The 20,329-nt window shown below is 44.6% G+C and overlaps 5 protein-coding genes across 5 annotated transcripts; 3 read left to right on the top strand and 2 right to left on the bottom strand.

Moving 5' to 3' along the window:
• Positions 1-437: 437 nt before the first annotated feature.
• LOC115480962 lies at positions 438-20,111 on the bottom strand. Its single transcript, XM_030219946.1, has 4 exons — positions 19,707-20,111; positions 6,573-6,741; positions 5,721-6,062; positions 438-913 (listed from the first exon to the last, which is right to left on the bottom strand). The coding sequence occupies exons 1-4, from the start codon at positions 20,109-20,111 to the stop codon at positions 486-488; spliced, it is 1,344 nt and encodes a 447-aa protein (XP_030075806.1). The 3' UTR covers positions 438-485.
• Positions 4,903-5,231, top strand: LOC115480649 (histone H4). The gene has a single exon (XM_030219476.1). The coding sequence runs from the start codon at positions 4,903-4,905 to the stop codon at positions 5,212-5,214; it is 312 nt and encodes a 103-aa protein (XP_030075336.1). The 3' UTR covers positions 5,215-5,231.
• LOC115480648 (histone H2B type 2-E) lies at positions 5,653-6,061 on the bottom strand. Its single transcript, XM_030219475.1, has one exon. The coding sequence runs from the start codon at positions 6,031-6,033 to the stop codon at positions 5,653-5,655; it is 381 nt and encodes a 126-aa protein (XP_030075335.1). The 5' UTR covers positions 6,034-6,061.
• LOC115480646 (histone H2A type 1-E-like) lies at positions 6,394-6,786 on the top strand. Its single transcript, XM_030219472.1, has one exon. The coding sequence runs from the start codon at positions 6,394-6,396 to the stop codon at positions 6,784-6,786; it is 393 nt and encodes a 130-aa protein (XP_030075332.1).
• Positions 18,521-19,138, top strand: LOC115480644 (histone H1-like). The gene has a single exon (XM_030219470.1). It carries the CDS (start codon positions 18,521-18,523, stop codon positions 19,136-19,138), a length of 618 nt encoding a protein of 205 aa, XP_030075330.1.
• Positions 20,112-20,329: the final 218 nt, after the last annotated feature.

The raw sequence follows: 20,329 nt of genomic DNA, 5'->3' as shown, positions 1-20,329 counted from the left end.
TATCAGAGAAAGAGTAAGATGAGTTTGGTTCTTATTAAATGACTTGAAAAGCCTGCATCTGCACAGTTGTATATTATATAAGCTGGAGCTTTGGTACATCAAAGGGCGCAGGCGTAGCTGCCAGCAAGTTGGTTTAATGCAGCAGAAGCAGGCACTCTTCTTTGGCCTTTTACTCGGCGCCAAAAAAAAAAAAAAAACCACATTACAATTCAGCAGACAAGAACAGTGTTTCAATACTGCATCAGCCTGAATAGCGGTTTGGGGGAGGGGGAAGAGACCGCATTACCACAATTCAGTAGAGAACATTGTTCAATACTAGTTTATTGGGGGGGGGGGGGAGAGCCGGGAAGAAAGACTGCAAGATGCTGCCTACAATCCCTAAGTAGTAACCATAGAGCAGACTGACTTGTCAGCTCTTTTTGTGTAGGGATGTGGTGGCTCTTAAAAGAGCCTTTTGGTTGTGTGTAGCTGGAGCATAATGCTTTCTAAGCCCTCTCACCACGAATACGACGGGCCAGCTGGATATCTTTGGGCATGATGGTGACTCTCTTGGCGTGGATAGCGCACAGATTGGTATCCTCGAAAAGCCCCACCAGGTAAGCCTCGCTAGCCTCCTGCAGGGCCATGACAGCCGAGCTCTGGAAGCGCAAGTCGGTCTTGAAATCTTGCGCGATCTCTCGCACCAGGCGTTGGAAGGGCAGTTTGCGAATAAGCAACTCAGTAGACTTTTGGTAGCGGCGGATTTCCCGCAGCGCTACAGTACCCGGTCGATAGCGATGAGGCTTCTTCACACCGCCTGTGGCTGGGGCGCTTTTGCGAGCGGCCTTGGTCGCCAACTGCTTACGAGGAGCTTTTCCTCCAGTCGACTTACGGGCAGTCTGCTTAGTGCGGGCCATGTTGGACAAAAGCTCTTCTTAACTCTCTTCTGCTTTCAAAAAGATACCACTGACTGTATATATAAGACTAGAGATCGCGCTGCGCCGTCCTGCTCTTTTATAGGTTGCTCCATGACTGCTGATAGGCTCCGAGAACCGTTTATGAAGGTATGAAAAGCCCGCCCTTTGGCGTGATTGGTGCTTTGCTTAGAGGTGCATCTCTTTCTCTTGTTAGGAAATGGCAGCCTCTTCGTAGAACAAGACTCAGAAACCGTGGTTTGGGTTCACCATTCAATCCATTTTGTTTTTAGTGAACCTGATAAAAGGGTGTCTTACTTAGTGTTGTTTTTTTTTTTTTTTTTTGGGGGGGGGGGGGGGGGGTCGTTTTTGTTTCATATTCTCCACCCTCCTAGATTGTTAACCATTTTGAAATCTTGTAAACGAATGAGTAGACCGAACTCGAGGTTTGAAATTCCCGCCTTCTGCAGTGATCGGAAAGAAACTGCCAGCCGCAAACCTGAATCCCAGGGACCAAGAAATGTTCAAATGTCTTGGGATGCTGCTGTTAAATATGCTTACCGAAGGGATTTTTCTCATTTTAGGTCGGGGGGCGGGAGGTGGTTGCACCTGGACATCAAAAGGAAAAAATGAAGTCTTGACAACGATCTTATTCTCTACAACAGTGTTAGAAGAGGGAATTGGTTGTTAAAATTGTGCATAGAAACCGTGTTTTTAGAAAGTATACTTGGCATGCACCCTACTTTATTTGCACTGGCTCCATTCAGCTTTTGGCAAAAACTAGCTTTTGGACCAGTAGAAGCCAAGCCTGCCTTGTCTTCCCCTGATACCCGTTTTTTGGGGGGATCAGCTCAGCTTTAAAACAGATAGGGAAGACTCTACAAGCAAAATTCACAGAAAGGGACTTTGCTGGATAGCAAGTCAAGGATGTTAGATGAGACGGTAGGTATGAGCCAGTAGGTGGAGATTACCACCATTTTCGCTTCCCCGAAACAATAGCAAAAGATTACTAGAAATAAGGGGCTTCCTATATGTAGATATTTAATTTTTTTATTTCATGATATTTATATCACCACAGCTTAAGATATTATTGTAGCTGGTAGAAACAGCAGTTATAAACTCTGTGTTTTGTGCTCATTTTTCTACTGTTCTATACAATACAGATGGCGAAATGTCATTGAGGATACCCTGTTTACTGATGGGTTCATCTTAACTGTTGTTGTAATGTACCTTGGGAAGCCTGGTATTATAAAGATGGAATATATTGAAATGAAATGGAAGTAAAATTAAACTCTCCTTTCTTAGGGACACATGGAATCACAACCAGAGCTAATGAAAATTCAAACTAAAAACCAGAGTGCTTTTATTTTTATTTATTTGTTACATTTGTACCCCACATTTTCCCACCTATTTGCAGGCTCAATGTGGCTTACATAGTACCTTGAGGCGTTGGTCCCCATCTCATCTGCCCGCAATCTCGGAGTCATCTTTGACTCCTCCCTCTCCTCTGCGCATATCCAGCAGACTGCCAAGACCTGCCGCTTCTTCCTCTTTAACATCAGCAAAATTCGCCCTTTCCTCTCTGAACACACCACCCGAACTCTCGTCCATGCTCTCATTACCTCTCGCCTTGACTACTGCAACTTACTCCTCACTGGCCTCCCACTTAGCCATCTATCCCCCCTTCAATCTGTTCAGAACTCTGCAGCACGTCTCATATTCCGCCAAAACCGATTTACTCATATCACCCCTCTCCTCAAGTCACTTCACTGGCTTCCAATCAGATACCGCATTCAATTCAAGCTTCTCCTTCTTACCTATAAATGCATTCAGTCTACTGCCCCTCACTACCTCTCCTCCCTCATCTCCCTCTATGTTCCCGCCCGTAACCTTCGTTCACATGACAAATCCCTCCTCTCTGTACCCTTCTCTAACACCGCCAACTCCAGGCTCCGCTCATTCTGCCTCGCCTCACCCTATGCTTGGAACAACCTTCCAGAGCCCTTACGCCAAGCCCCCTCCCTGCCCATCTTCAAGTCTTTGCTTAAAACCCACCTCTTCAATGCTGCATTCGGCACCTAACTCTTACCATTCACTAAATCCAGACTGCCCCAATTTGACCGCCCCTATCGGACTGTACATTCACTTGTCTCTTAGATTGTAAGCTCCTTGAGCAGGGACCATCCCTCTATGTTAATTGTACAGCGCTGCGTAACCCTAGTAGCGCTTTAGAAATGTTAAGTAGTAGTAGTAGTAATGAAAAACAGATACAAAGTGATGTTATTATCAAAGAGGTTCATGTGTTACAGATACGTTAGGAGAATCGTAGAGAAGAAGAGTTATATAGTGTTCGTTACGGGATTTGGTTTCATTGTGTTGCTGGATTCAGGCGCTTACGTTGGGTCAGTAGGGTATGCCTTTTGGAATAAGATAGTCTTTAGTAATTTTCGGAAGTTAAGGTGGTCATGGATTGTTTTCACAGCTTTTGGGAGGCCATTCCATAGTTGTGCACTTATGTAGGAGAAGCCAGATGCTGTTTTGTATTTCAAGCCTTTGCAATTTGGGTAGTGTAGGTTTAGGTATGATCTAGCATAACTGACTTTTTCTTGTTGGTAGATCTATGAGGTCTATCATGTATCCTGGAACTACACCATATATGATTTTGTGGACAAGAGTGCAAATATTGAAGATGATCCGTTCTTTGATTGGGAGCCAGTGCGGTTTTTCTCAAAGAAGTTTGGCACCGTCGAAGCGTGTTTTGCTGAATATAAATCTGTCTGCTGTATTTTGGGCGGTCTGGATTTTTTTGTTAGGCCGACTTTGCTTCACAATCCAAGTCACAGCTGATTTCATAACTTAATGCCAAATTTAGGACCCCTTTTACAAAGCCATGATAGTGATTCCGGCATGTTAAATATGACGAAGACCATAGGAATGAACAGGGCTTCGTCACGTTTCTGCCGTGGAATCACTAGTCTGGTTTTGAGAATGGAGCCCTGAAATTCCTGCTACAATTTTGTATCAAAGCATTGATTTGGAGTACTGTATTTAACAATAAGCTGTTGTGCAAGATTAAACCTGCATTAGTTAAAAATAAGTACAACCCCACCACCCCACAAGAATACAAAGAATAGCCCCACCCACCCAGGACTACCTTACAATCTCAGGTGGTATAGTCAGGGCAAGAGCGATTAAACATTTTGAGTGCAGAGTCAGAAAGGGCAGGAGTAAATGGGGATGACCCCTGCCCCAACAACACCCTTAGACTACCAGGGATTGTAAAATAGACCAAAGGGACTTACAGTAGGTGAGCATTAAGGCCTGTGGTTTACTTCACACAATTCTGGTTGTGCTCTAAATCCGGACGATGCATTAGAGAGATGTTTTCTTGGATTGCTGCATCCCCAGTTGCGGAGTCCTATTCGTCTTGGCATTTAAATCGTGGCCTCCCTGCTCTCTGGAGTGTCCTTTGTGAAGCAAATTTGATATGATTGGTATTACCAATTTTTGTTCCACATTTTTCCTGAAAGAAGATAATAGTCTGCTAATACCACATTTGAGAATACTGGAAAAATAAATCAGTTTAAAGCAGCAATGGGAAAAACAAGTAGAGAACAACAAAGAAAGTTTTAGTATGGAATGAACGGAGACTGAGCAAAGGGCAGGTTAGATGGTACTTTATATGTCCCTACTCGTCCTCATATTCCATGTAAATATCCTTCATGAGGCTTCGAATAGAGCAACATTTTATGTGTACGGTATGTACACATAGAATGTAGGGAGCGCATAGGATCAGTTAAGCTCATTTCTCTGCCTGGTCACATGAAACCTTAAAGAAGTTGAAAAATGAACACCGAGTCTGAGGCACGAATTGTGGGGGAAGGATTCAGCAGTCCCGCCTTTTTTTCAGAATACAGTTCTCCATAAGGTCCGTCCACCTTCTATATTAGTGGCAGTTGGAAGGCAATCCTTTGTCATTTTGTAGGGCTTTTCACTTTATAAGTTAAAAATGTCTGGTCGTGGTAAAGGTGGGAAGGGTTTAGGGAAAGGGGGCGCTAAGCGGCATAGGAAGGTGTTACGCGATAACATCCAGGGGATCACAAAGCCCGCTATTCGGCGCCTGGCTCGCCGAGGTGGAGTCAAGCGTATTTCCGGCCTCATCTACGAAGAGACTCGTGGGGTGCTGAAGGTTTTCTTGGAAAATGTTATCCGAGACGCCGTCACCTATACTGAGCACGCCAAGAGAAAGACAGTAACAGCTATGGATGTGGTGTATGCCCTGAAGCGCCAGGGCCGTACCCTGTATGGTTTCGGAGGCTAAAGGACCTGACCCTTAAATCTATCCAACCAACCCAAAGGCTCTTTTAAGAGCCACCCACACTTTCAGTAACAGAGCTGTAATGTCAGCTTTTTTCGTTTTGTCTGTATGTTTGTTGAAGAATTGTAGAACACAGTAGTTACGATTTCACGTGTAGCCAGTTCTATTGAGTGTTTGTGGTGTGTGGGAAAGATTTTTGCTCTTACTCATGTAGCAAGAAGTTGGAAAGTTTGCTCCCTAATAAAAGCTGTTATATTGAGAGGAGTGTAGGAAAAATATCTTTGCAAGGAGAAAACCTTGACCTCCCTTCCCTAGTAGTACTATTGCTGGGTCAGCCCTACTCGTGCAGCAAAATTTTAGCGCTTTAGGTGGAGCAAGTTGGGTGGCTCTGAAAAGAGCCTTTGGGGTTGTGTGCGCGGAAGCTGTAGGCTGAGCCCGCCATTACTTGGAGCTGGTGTACTTGGTGACAGCCTTGGTGCCCTCGGACACGGCGTGCTTGGCCAGCTCACCGGGTAGCAGCAGACGCACTGCAGTTTGAATTTCCCTGGAAGTGATGGTAGAGCGCTTGTTATAGTGAGCCAGGCGGGAGGCTTCTCCAGCGATGCGCTCAAAGATGTCATTCACAAAGGAATTCATGATGTTCATGGCTTTGGAGGAAATGCCGGTGTCGGGATGAACCTGCTTCAGCACTTTATACACGTAGATGGCGTAGCTTTCTTTCCTGCTTCTCTTGCGCTTTTTGCCGTCCTTTTTCTGGGTCTTACTCACGGCTTTTTTCGATCCCTTTTTGGGCGCGGGAGCAGATTTGGCTGGTTCAGGCATGGTCACAAGCTCGACGTCAAATTCGGTATCTAGAGTCCACAAAATGAAGAGTGTTACTAGTACTGAAAAAGCTTGCTCGGATGGCCATTTATAGGCTCCCCATGCAAATTGCTGGCGCTGAGTTTCTCTCCTTGCTATTTGGTGTAGACCAATGAAACGTCATCAGACCGCCTGGCAGCCCTTTGATTGGCCCATTTGCCTGCCCATTATGATAATAGCTGAAACAGGCGGGTTTCAGGACGGTCGTTTCTTAACCAATGGCAAGGAGTGTAAGAAACAGTGGTAGAGAGTATAAAAGCGGTTCGATCTGTGGTGGAAGGAAGAGGCTTCAGCAACTATTTCTTGTAGAAATTGATCGAAATGTCTGGACGTGGCAAGCAAGGGGGTAAAGCTCGGGCTAAGGCTAAGACTCGCTCGTCCCGAGCGGGGCTGCAGTTCCCCGTAGGGCGGGTGCACAGACTGCTGCGGAAAGGTAATTACGCTGAGCGTGTGGGCGCCGGCGCCCCAGTCTATCTGGCGGCGGTGCTGGAATATCTGACCGCTGAGATCCTTGAACTGGCTGGTAACGCTGCGCGCGATAATAAGAAGACCCGCATCATCCCCAGGCACTTGCAGCTGGCCATCCGCAACGACGAAGAGCTGAACAAACTGCTGGGGAGAGTCACTATCGCGCAGGGCGGCGTGCTGCCCAACATCCAGGCGGTTCTTCTGCCAAAAAAAACCGAGAGTCACAAGGCGGCCAAGAGCAAGTAAAGCTGTCCCCCAGAGAGAACGAAACCAGGAACTCAAAAGGCTCTTTTCAGAGCCACCTACTTTATCTTGTAAAGAGCTAGATTTCAGCACGAGCATCACCTTTAAATAAATAAAATAAGGAATCTTTATTAAGTGTTCCTCTGAGTTAGGTATTTCCCCTTAGAGGCTGGTGATGGATAGCGAGAGCTCTCCATGGTAATAGCCCTGAGTACCTGACTAGTAGTGAGCTTTCCGTTTTAATGAGATAATACCTTGGCGCCACAAGGACAGCTAACAAAATAGGCGAGAAAAAAAGAAATCAATGATTTGAATACACATCGAGTTAAAAATTTAGGTATGCCGGGAGTTCTGAGACCACCAGTGAAGAGAGAAAATTTGAAATAAAAGCTCCTGTTGCCAGCTTGAACGATACTTATCATGCTATTCGAGGGTGTTGCCAGCTTGAGCGATACTTATCATATATATATATATATATATATATATATATATATATATATATATATATATATATATGATAAGTATCGCTCAAGCTGGCAACACAGTTTGAAATGTCATCACATGTGCATTCCTTCTCTGGATTCTCACACACACACACATATATATATATATATGTGTGTGTGTGTGTGTGTGTGTGTGTGTGTGTGAGAGAGAGAATCCAGAGAAGGAATGCACATGTGATGACATTTCAAACTGTGTGCAGAATTGCCTAATTACTCTGATCAAGGGATTAAAAGATGTGGCACAGTGAGAGAAAACATGCATTGGAAAATCATGTCATTTGATCCAAGAAACCTGACTGAAATGTAAAAAAATGGACCGCTAGATGACCGAGGAGTATAAGGGGCGATCAAGGAAGACAAAGCGGTAGCATAGAGATTAAATGTATTTTTTGCTTCGGTCTTCACCAAGGAAGATTTGGGTGGGATATGGGTGCTACAAATGGTATTGGAAGCTGACGAGTGGGAGAAACGTAATGAATTCTCTGTAAACCTGGAGGATGTAACGGGACAGTTCAACAAACTGAAGAGTAGCAAATCTCCTGGACCGGATAGTATTCATCCCAGAGTACTGATAGAACTGAAAAATGAGCTTGCAGGAGCTATTGTTAGTAATATGTAATTTATTCTTAAAATCGAGTGTGGTACCCGAAGATTGGAGGGTGGCTAATGTAATTCCAATTTTTAAAAAAGGTTCCAGAGGAGATCTGGGAAATTATAGACCAGTGAGTCTGACCTGGGTGCTGGGCAAAATGGTAGAGAATATTATTAAGAACAAAATTGCAGAGGGTATTCAAAAGCATGCATTAATGAGACAAAGTCAACATGGATTTAGTGAAGGGAAATCTTGCCTCACCAATCTACTACATTTCTTTGAAGGGATGAACAAACATATGGATAAAGGTGAGCCGGTTGATATTGTGTATCTGGATTTTCAGAAGGCGTTTGACAAAGTACCTCATGAAAGACTCCAGAAGACATTGGTGAGTCATGGGATAGGAGGTAGTGTTCTATTGTGGATTAAAAACTGGTTAATAGATAGAAGTGGAGAAGGGTAGCTAGTGGGGTTCCCCAGGAGTCTGTGTTGGGACCGCTGTTTTTTAAACATATTTATAAATGACCTAGAGATGGGAGTAACTAGTGAGGTAATTACATTTGCTGATGACACAAAGTTATTCAAAGTTGTTAAATCGCGGAAGAATTGTGAAAAATTACAAGAGGACCTTACAAGACTGGGTGTCTAAATGGCAGATGACGTTTAATGTGAGCAAGTGCAAAGTGATGCATGTGGGAAAGAGGAACCCGAATTATTCCTACGTCATGAAAGGTTCCACGTTAGGAGTCACGGACCAAGAAAGGGATCTAGGTGTCGTCATTGATGATACGTTGAAACCTTCTGCTCAGTGTGCTGCTGCGGCTAAGAAAGCAAATAGAATGCTGGGTACTTTTAGGAAAGGAATGGAAAACAAAAATGAGGATGTTATAATGCCTTCGTATCGCTCCATGGTGCGACCGCACCTCTAATATTGTGTTCAATTCTGGTCGCTGCATCTCAAAAAAGATATAGTGGAAGTAGAAAAGGTGCAGAGAAGGGCGACGAAAATTATAGAGGGGATGGGACGACTTCCCTATGAGGAAAGGCTAAAGCGACTAGGGCTCTTCAGCTTGGAGAAAAGGCGGCTGAGGGGAAATATGATAGAGATCTATAAAATAATGAGTGGAGTTGAACTGGTAGATGCAAAGCATCTGTTTACGCTTTCCAAAAATACTAGGACTAGGGGGCATGCGATGAAGCTACAATGAAGCTACAATGTAGTAAATTTAAAACGAATCGGAGAAAATAATCTTCACTCAACATGGAATTAAACTCTGAAATTCGTTGCCAGAGAATGGAGTAAAGGCAGTTAGCTTAGTGGAGTTTAAAAAGGTTTGGACGTCTTCCTAAAGGAAAAGTCCATAGACCATTATTAAATGGACTTGGGGAAAATCCACTATTTGTGAGATAAGCAGTAAAAAATGTTTTGTACTTTTTTGGGACCTTGCCATGTATTTGTGACCTGGATTGGCCACTGTTGGAAACAGGATGCTGGGCTTGATGGACCTTTGGTCTTTCCCAGTATGGCAATACTTACGTAAACCAAATCGACCTGCCCATAACCTAGATATCCGGTGGATATTTTGAACCCAGAAAAAAGCACCATGGGCCTCTATAACAGGCAAGCATCAAATCTCTGTTGAATGATCCAACACGGGCCATGTTTCGGCGTAATGCCTGCTTCAGGGGTCAGCCCTAGTAATACACTTTAGGTGAAATTCCAGAAGTGCTCTAAATGGGGCACTAATGCTGACCCCTGACGTAGGCATTATGCCGAGACATGGTCTATGTTGGGTCCTTCAATAAAGATTTGATGATTTCCTGTTCTTGGAGTCCCATGGAGCTTTTTTGTGACTTATTGGTTTCTCTCTGCTGTGGACTCCCTCTTCCTTGTTAGGGCGGTGGATATTTTTAAGCCTCAAAATATTACCAAAGAAAATTCTTCACAAGCAGAAATGAAATTGTTCTCACGGACTAAACTTTTAAGCCTTTTGAACAACTCAGCATAAGAAAAGGAAGAAAAAGCACTTAGCTTTCACTAGAAACAAGCATTTTTCATTGTCCATTCTGTCCGTTCTACGGAGATCACAGTTTCACCTAAAGACACGGCTTCGTCAGGAATGGAGTGCTCACATGTTATGCTGAAAATTTAGGTTGAAGGCATTGAATTTTCCAAAATGGACAATCACAAAGCATTTAATTATACAGCTCATTGCGGGTTTGCTGAGACTGGGAAGTGCATGAAAAGGAAAATAAATGAGCTATTTTTCCCGTAATTCTTCTTCCCACAAAAAGTAGTAATGACCACTTATGTGTAGACTAATGATGTGCATCAGACAAAGAGCTTTCAATGAACCATCTAGGCTGATGAACTGTCAAGTCGTCCAGTACCAATCTGCTGTGGATCTTTGTCTTGTTTAATGACAAATTCTCTCTTATGGAGACAGCAGACCATAATTGGAGGTTTGACCCCCAGAATCATGTAATTGCCAAATCCCTGACTAAAAAGAGGCTATCCAATACCATTTCTTGGTCACCAGAAGGCAAAGCTCCAAAGACCTGCATTGGTGACTACCCCATCTTAAAAGCTATGTGATACACACTTACAGCTCAGCTTATGCCATTAGAAGTGCACTCGGGCAAACAAATCGATAAGAAGAAGAGCATTCTGTTGTGTACCTGAGACACAAATTCTTCAACAGAGGTACCCTTGGTCGCTATTGAGAAAAATGACTGTCCTTGATGCGACCAGACTGAAAAGCTTTTACCTGCTGGTCCTCCATATTCTTTATGTACATAAGTACATAAGTAGTGCCATACTGGGAAAGACCAAAGGTCCATCTAGCCCAGCATCCTGTCACCGACAGTGGCCAATCCAGGTCAAGGGCACCTGGCACGCTCCCCAAACGTAAAAACATTCCAGATAAGTTATACCTAAAAATGCGGAATTTTTCCAAGTCCATTTAATAGCGGTCTATGGACTTGTCCTTTAGGAATCTATCTAACCCCTTTTTAAACTCCGTCAAGCTAACCGCCCGTACCATGTTCTCCGGCAACGAATTCCAGAGTCTAATTACACGTTGGGTGAAGAAAAATTTTCTCCGATTCGTTTTAAATTTACCACACTGTAGCTTCAACTCATGCCCTCTAGTCCTAGTATTTTTGGATAGCGTGAACAGTCGCTTCACATCCACCCGATCCATTCCACTCATTATTTTATACACTTCTATCATATCTCCCCTCAGCCGTCTCTTCTCCAAGCTGAAAAGCCCTAGCCTTCTCAGCCTCTCTTCATAGGAAAGTCGTCCCATCCCCACTATCATTTTCGTCGCCCTTCGCTGTACCTTTTCCAATTCTACTATATCTTTTTTGAGATACGGAGACCAGTACTGAACACAATACTCCAGGTGCGGTCGCACCATGGAGCGATACAACGGCATTATAACATCCGCACACCTGGACTCCATACCCTTCCTAATAACACCCAACATTCTATTTGCTTTCCTAGCCGCAGCAGCACACTGAGCAGAAGGTTTCAGCGTATCATCGACGACGACACCCAGATCCCTTTCTTGATCCGTAACTCCTAACGCGGAACCTTGCAAGACGTAGCTATAATTCGGGTTCCTCTTACCCACATGCATCACTTTGCACTTGTCAACATTGAACTTCATCTGCCACTTGCACGCCCATTCTCCCAGTCTCACAAGGTCCTCCTGTAATCGTTCACATTCCTCCTGCGACTTGACGACCCTGAATAATTTTGTGTCATCGGCAAATTTAATTACCTCACTAGTTATTCCCATCTCTAGGTCATTTATAAATACATTGAGGTAAGGACTATCCTCGGTGAGTCCAGTAAGCCCTGCATCTCCCGTGAACTGCCTTTCTGTGTGACGAGGATAGGATTTGCAAATTATCTATGAGTCCTAGGTGGGACTTTAAAGTGCCAGCACAAACAGGACAGACCATAGATCAGTAGGGAGATAAATGTATCCCCCCATCTCCTCCCCACCCAAGGTCATAAAACATGGTGCTAAAGCCATACAGTTAAGCTCAAGTATTTTCACTCTTCAAAATTTGGCCCGCAGTTAGCTGCCTATCTTTGAATTGAGGTCTGAGGACTCCACCCTTTGCTGCTAGAATGTGAGCCATTCATTTGTGGTTTTTCACATTTAAGGCTCTATCTATTTTCAGTTTCTTTCCTTTTTTTTCTTTTGTGGTGGAGAGTTCTGGCTCTGACTCATTTCTTCTAATACACTTTTTTTTGTGTGTGTTTATTAAGAAAAAAAAAGGCTGTGTCTAGTAAATTGATTCATTACAGCAAAGACACTGCATTAGAGGAGTCCATATAAAGGTACCCTAGGCATTTAAAACTCATTCAGAACCAAAAGAAACTATTAGTTTTGCTCTGTCCGAAACCTCAAAGATGTTCTTATATTGCTGACAAAACAGCACAGAGAGGTTTCAAAGCACAAGGCACAGTCCAAAAAAACAAAAAAAGCACCAAGAGCCTCCAAAATCAGGACAAATTCTTTAATTCCACAGCAAAGATCTAAATGGTACATCAATCTCCTAGAGGGGTGGTTGGATATATGTTTTCTTTTTTTTATTTATTTATTTATAATTTTTTTTTAAATTACAATCCAAGCAAACACGCTTGTACAGAAAGTAGTTAAATACAGATCAATTTAAAGCAAATATAATAGCATTAGCTGGGGAATAAATACAGATCAAACAGATTCATACCCCTATTTATATTTAAACCACTAAAGTCCACAAATGCGATTCAAGATTTACAAATTTGGAGTTAAAGGTCAATTAACATCATTATTAAAGGAAAAACAAAGCGAAAAAATGTGAAGCGGCAAGAAATATTACCTTTCAGGGCGCTTAAGTTTCTCTTTCAGTTCTCTTGGATAACAAAAAATCAGTGAGATGTTTAGGTTCAAAAAATATATACTTAGTAGATTGTAGTCTAACTATGCATTTACATGGGTAATGCAGAAAGAAAGAAGCACCCAACTGTTGCACTCCAGGTCTACTTAAAAGAAATTGACGTCTTCTTTTTTGGGTCTCTTTTGTCATGTCTGGAAATATTCTTATTTTTAACCCATAAAAATCTTTGTTTCTATTTTTAAAGAAAAGTCGCATTATCCATCCTTTATCAGGTGCGAGCACCACCGTAACTATCAATGTAGAAGGAAAACCTTTTTCAGAATCCAAAGATTCTAGTAGTGCTGTTACATCCAAGGGGGATTCTAAGGATTCATGCTCAGCTGGTTTTTGCACCGGCAAATAATATACTTGTAGAAACGGGGGAACTGCATCGTCAGGAACTTGAAGTATATCTTTCATATATTTTAGTAACATTTCTTTAGGAGACATTGTTTGAGTCCTTGGAAAGTTAATAAACCTGAGGTTATTACTTCGTTGATTGTTTTCTAACACTTCAATTTTCCTGCGCAAGCTTATCAAATCTTTAACCATTGTTGCTTGAATATCTTGAACTTGTTTTTCTTTTTGATCAAAATTCTGTATTTTCTCATCTAATAACTTTACATCACTCTTTAATTTTATCGTATCTTCGGTCAAAGTTTGAATTTTTGACTCTAGTTGGTTTATTTGAGGGCATAAAGCCTTTCCAAAAGAAGCAATCAAGGCCCACAATGATTCAAGGGTTACTTCAGATGGTGCTTCTAATGAAGCAAACATTTGCATAGATAAACTTGATTTTAAAGGAGTACTTATCTCACTTCCCATAGCCAAGAGTTGCCCCGTCAGTATAGTTGTTTGTTTCGCAGCGGCTCCAACTTCCACAATTGTGGGTCTCTCAGAGCTCACCCCAAGCTGTTCCGGTGTCTCGAGTCTAACCAACTTTTCCGTGGTAGACGCCATGAAGGGGGTGCTCGCACGCTGCGGCTGCGGGGGTGGCGTCCTCTGGTCCGGGCTTAAAGTTGTCTCGAGCACCGGCATCGGTTCAGGGCCTCCAACTGCTCCGACCAATGCCAATGTGCCACTCACAGACCCATTTCCTTGCTGGTTCTGAACGAATAAGTCCATAGGTCCGGTCACCGGGACTGCTTGTCGGCCTGAAGACACCGTGCCGGCCGATTTGCCCCTTCGCTTGGGCATTGCGATGGGCTAGGACAAACTCGCTGAGAGCACTGTTTTCACACGTTCGCTCTAAGCGGCCATCTTGAATCCGCGTATGTTTTCTAATGATAAAGAACCAACTGGAAAACTTATGTTCATCAATAAAGAGGAATTTGTCCCAGCGTAACTGAAGCCGAATAGGAACAATCCAATCTGTCTAATTCCATCGATGTTCTTCTTGGCATTTCTTTCGAGAGAATATAGTAAAAGCAGTGATGAGGCTGTACTTTCAAAATTCTGAGACTTAAGTTTGTGGGGAAAATTGGGATATTTCCTTATGTAACCAAACAAACACAAGAGCATAGAATAAGGGCGATTGGCCGGTCCGGGGTCCGCAGTCGATGGGGGTGAATTGGGGAATTGTGAGCAGTTCCTTATCTCTGACAACAGCCTGGGCGGCTGTGGAGGCATCCAGCTTAAGACGTTGCTTGCCCAGGCCGCAGGAAAAGTAGGGTGTGTCAGGGGTGGGAATGAGGGGAAGCTGAACGAGCATTGGGAAGAAAAATGCTTCTGATTGGAAGCATTTTTTAAAATAGGAACTCTTCTTTAAGCCCCGCGGTAGGACCAGAACAGAGGGCGGCCTCCTCAGAGTTTGATCATTCCTGCTCCTCGGAGGTATGCTGATTGCCCACCTTCACACCCTAGAGTCAAAGGCTGGCTAATGTTGCAACTTTGGGGGGAAAGGATACCCAAGCTAGAAGCACCTTCAAAGGAAGCCCTTTGAAGTAGGCCTTAACATTCACAGGGTGGTCAGTGTTAGATCCAGGGCTTTTTTTGAGGGGGTACTTGGGGGTTCTGAATAACGGCACCTTTTCCATTGTCTTCTAAAATTGATCCATGGTCCCCAAGTTTTAATGAAAGATCTCAGGCTCTACACACCAATTCTGCCTTGTCATAGATTGTGTGACTGGTGCATAAGGCCTGGCTATTGTGGGGTGGGTCCAGTGGTGTGCTGGAGCCGGCTCGCAAGAGCCGGTTGTTAAATTTTCTTCCAGCTTGCGAGCCGGTTGTTGCAAATAGCGAGCTGGCTCTGGCTCTCCTCCCTCCCTCCTCCCTCCTCCCTCCCTCCGGATCCGCCTCACCGCCCGCTTGTTTTTTAAATTCTTCACTTCCAGCGCCAAGTCGCCGACTGTCCTGAGTCCTCCCTTGCCGATTTGCACTTAAAAAATGGCCACCGAGACTTCCAGAGGCGGCCACGCGAGACTTCGGCTGGACATGGGTGCATGCAGGGCAGAGGAGGGTTGCTGGACATAGGTGCATGCAGGGCAGGGGAGAGGAGGGTACACTGCTGGACATAGGTGCATGCAGGGCAGGGGAAAGCAGGGTCACTGCTGCACATGGGTGCATGCAGGGGAGAGGAGGGTCACTGCTAGACATCTGGGTGCATGCAGGGCAGGGCAGAGGAGGGTCACTGCTGGACATGGGTGCATGCAGGGCAGGGGAGAGGAGGAGAGAGAGAAGAAATGCTGGACATGGATGGAGGGGAGAGAAGAGTGAGGAAGGAGATGAGATGAGGGAAAAGGAAGAGAGGAGAAAAACTGCACATGGATGAAGAAAATAGGCAGAAGCTGAGGACCAGAAATGAAGTAGAAAGGAGGAAAGAAATAAATGGAAAGGAAGCCCTGGAAACGGAGTTAAGAGGACAGATAGCAGCAGAATCGGATACTGGGCCAGCATGATCAGAAAAACAGTCACCAGATAACAAAGGTAGAAAAAAAATCATTTTATTTTCATTATAGTGTTTGGAATATGTTCACTTTGAGAATCAGGTGCTCAACATTAAAAGTTTATATTTATTTATTTACTTATTTATGGCATTTTATCACACATTAAACATGAATTCGATTGGAACCTGGGATCATTTAAATTTTTTTCCTGGAGAGAGTAATGCATTGCCCCCCTCCCCCGCTATAGCCAGCTCTGCAATTTTGGGGGGGCGCAGAGGTGGGGGGGGGGGGGGCGCTGAGGTGGACCGAGGAGAGAGCCTGTTGTTAAAAATTTACCAGCTCACCACTGGGTGGGTCCCTCAGTAATTACCTCACCCCTGAAAGGTGGCCTGGCATTTGAGTACCAGCACCTTTTTCACTAGAAAAAACGCACTGGTTATATCTATGCTCTCAAGTGCAGACCTGGGGGTTCAGATTTCTTTATTTGCCCTTGCGGCCAGGCAAGGTATTTTGGCTAATCCCTGATTAATGTTTTATTGCTCGGAGAAGATACTGTAACCACCTTTGAAGAGAAGCTGCAGCTTTGTGTTTTATACCATTAAATGCTTGTTAAAGTTAAAGAAGTCTGGTCAATTACAGTGGTTTAATTATTTTCAGGTATAGGAGATGCCTGGCATCCCCCGTTAAGGCTTTCCTGGCCTTAAGATGAGAAATGCTATCCTTGGTGGCGGTGGTAGGGGGGTGTCATTTTTGCTGGAATATCCTTGTTAATGTGTGATATTTATACCTGGTTGCAAAATATATGTATTTTCTGCCAGAGCAATAAAGAACCCTACTGGACTTAAATTAGATCACAACAGGAGAGTTAATTCTCACTAAGGCCTTGTGGTGTAAAAAGAAACTTAATAGACCTAAAGAAGATCACAACAAGAGATCTGATGAGGACTCAAGCGATTATGGTAGTAGGACGGGGAGGTGATTCTAAATAACAACAAAAGACTTTAGCGATAAAGTTACATATATAAAGGGGCATAATCGAACGGAAACGTCTATCTCCATGGGCGTTTATCTCCAAGAACGGGTCCATGAAGGGGCGGACCGAACCGTATTTTCGAAAAACATGGACGTTTATCTTTTTTTCAGCTGGGCGTTTTTATTTTTCAGCGATAATGGAAACCGAAAGCGCCCAACTCAAAAACGAATAACTCCAAGACATTTATTCGTGGGAGGGGCCAGGATTCGTAGTGCACTGGTCCCCCTCATATGGCAGGACACCAACCGGGCACCCTAGGGGGCACTTTTACAAAAAAAAAAAAAAAAAGGTAAAACAGCTCCCAGGTGCATAGCACCCTTCCCTTGGGTGTTGAGCCCCCCAAATCCCCCTCAAAACCCACTGCCCACAAGTCTACACCATTACTATAGCCCTAAGGGGTACAGTGGGTTTCGGGGGCGGTTTGGAGGGCTCCCATTTACCAGCACAAGTGTAACAGGTGGGGGAGGGATGGGCCTGGGTCCACCTGCCTGAAGTCCACTGCACCCCCTAATCACTGCTCCAGTGACCTGCATACTGCTGCTAGGGAGGTGGGTATGACATTTGAGGGTGAAAATAAAAAGTTGTGAAACGGCATATTTTGTGGTGGGAGGGGGTTTGTGACCACTGGGGGAGTCAGTTGAGGTCATCCCCGATTCCCTCCAGTGGTCATCTGGTCATTTAGGGCACTTTTTGGTGCCATATTCGTGGAAAAACAGGGTCCAGGAAAAGTGCCCTAAATTCTCGCTAAAAACGCATATTTTTTTTCCATTATCGGCGAAAGGCGTCCATCTCTGATCGCCCGATAACCACGCCCCAGTTCCGCCTTCACCAGGCCCCCATCAACTTTGTCCGCATCCGCGACGGAGTGCAATTGAAAACGTCCAAATTCAGTTTTCGATTATACCGCCTTCTTCGTTTTTGTGAGATAAAAGTCTATCTCCCGATTTGGGTCACAATATAGGCGTTTTTCTATTTCGAATATAAGCAGGATACTCTCCTTATCAATTTGTTACTCTTCTTTCCTTTTTATGGTCTGAAAGGATTTGATACATTTTTTTTCTTGTGGAGATTGTTTTCTTTCCTTGTTTTATGTTTTGTACATTATTTTCTATGATTACACCACAGGCAACACTTGAGCACCTAAACTAGGGTTTTGATTATTAAGACAACAAACTTTTAATAGGTTCAATACCAGGATAGTGCAGAATAGTATGTGCTAGTTCTCTTCAGTTAGATCGGGTTTTTTTTAATGAGAATTTTCCCAGGGAAGAGCCGATGAGGAACAGAGTCATTTTACACCTTTTTAAAAATTGTTCCAGAGAGTTTATATAAATGTAGAGCCAGAGATCGCTTTAATTTTCATAAATCAAAATGTATGTTTTATGGCTTTGGGTGCTGAAGAAGAGTGAAAGAAGAAAGTAGTGTGCTCTTTTCAACTTTATTAGCCCATATCTATATCACAAACAACGGTTTCTCCACACTGTAAACTCTTTTTTTGAGATCCGAATTAGAATGTTTGTGTAAATTAAAACATAATTTCGGGTGCTGAAGAAACACAGGGCTAGAAGAGCCGTAGCCTAGGCGTCTGTAGCAAACAGGCATTGAGTGGGCAGCCAATCAGAGGGCGGCTGAAACTATAAATAAGAGCAAGAGCTGGTGGTGGCGGTCCTTGACTACTAGTAGCAAGTGAAGGAAAAACGCGGAGCTTTGAATTTGTTTTTTCTCCGTCCTCCTAGTCAGACTCTTGTTGTTGTTTTTAGGATTATTAACGACTGAGAAAGGGAGAATGGCAGAAACGGCTCCAGCGGCTGCTGCACCAACCGCGGCTCCAGGCGCGGCCAAGAAAAAGGTGAAGAAGCCGGCGGGAGCGCGCAAGTCATCGGGCCCCAGCGTCTCGGAGCTGATCGTGAAGGCCGTGTCAGCTTCAAAGGAGCGCAGCGGCATGTCCCTGGCTGCCCTGAAGAAGGCTCTGGCGGCGTCGGGCTACGACGTGGAGAAGAACAATAGTCGCTTGAAGCTGGCGGTCAAGAGCCTGGTGAACAAGGGCAGCCTCCTGCAGATCAAAGGCAGCGGAGCTTCAGGCTCCTTCAAACTGAACAAAAAGCAGCCGGAGAGCAAGAAGAAGAGCGCTCCCAAAAGCAAGAAACCGGCCGTGAAGAAGCCGAAAAAGGCGGCATCGGCGGGAGTGAAAAAGAGTCCGAAGAGAGCCAAGAAACCGTCAACAGCCGCTACCAAGAAAGTAGCCAAGAGCCCCAAAAAGCCCAAAGCGGTTAAACCCAAGAAAGTGGCTAAGAGCCCGGCTAAAAAAGCTAAACCCTTGAAAGCGAAGGTGAAGAAAAGCCCAGCAAAGGCTGCCAAACCCAAAGCCAAAAAGGCCACAAAGGGGACGCCTAAGAAAAAGTGAAGCTGTGCGCCTTGCTTGATTCTCTTATAAACCCAAAGGCTCTTTTCAGAGCCACCACCACACATATCAGAGAAAGAGTAAGATGAGTTTGGTTCTTATTAAATGACGTGAAAAGCCTGCTTCTGCACATGTATTATAGAAGCCGGAGCTTCGGTACACCAAAGGATAGGCGCATGCGTAGCCGCCATCAAGTTGGTTTAATTCAGCAGAAGCAGGTACGCTTCTTTGGCCTTTACTCTGTGCAAAAAAAAACAAAACAAAAAACCATTACCACAATTCAGCAGACAAGAACAGGCCAAGTGTATTAGCCTGAATAGCGGTTTGGTGGTGGGGGGGGGGGGGGGGGGGAAGAGCCCGGATTACCACAATTCAGTAGAGAACATTGCTCAATACTGGTTTATTAGGGGGGGGGGAGGGGAGCCGGGAAGAAAGATTGCAAGATGCTGCCTACTGTCCCTAAGTAGTAACCATAGAGCAGACTGACTCGTCAGCTCTTTTTGTGTAGGGATGTGGTGGCTCTTAAAGAGCCTTTTGGTTGTGTGTAGCTGGAGCATAATGGTTTCTAAGCCCTCTCACCACGAATACGACGGGCCAGCTGGATATCTTTGGGCATGATGGTGACTCTCTTGGCGTGGATAGCGCACAGGTTAGTATCCTCAAAGAGCCCCACCAGGTAAGCCTCGCTAGCCTCCTGCAGGGCCATGACAGCCGAGCTCTGGAAGCGCAAGTCGGTCTTGAAATCTTGCGCGATCTCTCGCACCAGGCGTTGGAAGGGCAGCTTGCGAATAAGCAACTCAGTAGACTTTTGGTAGCGGCGGATTTCCCGCAGCGCTACAGTACCCGGTCGATAGCGATGAGGCTTCTTCACACCGCCTGTGGCTGGGGCGCTTTTGCGAGCGGCCTTGGTCGCCAACTGCTTACGAGGAGCTTTTCCTCCAGTAGACTTACGGGCAGTCTGCTTAGTGCGGGCCATGTTGGACAAAAGCTCTTCTTAACTCTCTTCTGCTTTCAAAAAGATACCACTGGCACTGACTGTATATATAAGACTAGAGATCAGCTGCGCCGTTCTGCTCTTTTATAGGTTATTCCATGGCTGCTGATAGGCTCCGAGAACCGTTAATGAAGGAATGAAAAGCCCGCCCTTTGGCGTGATTGGTGCTTTGCTTAGAGGTGCATCTCTTTCTCATGTTA

The sequence above is a fragment of the Microcaecilia unicolor genome, chromosome 11 (genome assembly GCF_901765095.1).
Source record: "Microcaecilia unicolor chromosome 11, aMicUni1.1, whole genome shotgun sequence".
Lineage (NCBI taxonomy): Eukaryota > Metazoa > Chordata > Amphibia > Gymnophiona > Siphonopidae > Microcaecilia > Microcaecilia unicolor.
This window is presented reverse-complemented; position numbering and strand designations above follow the sequence as displayed.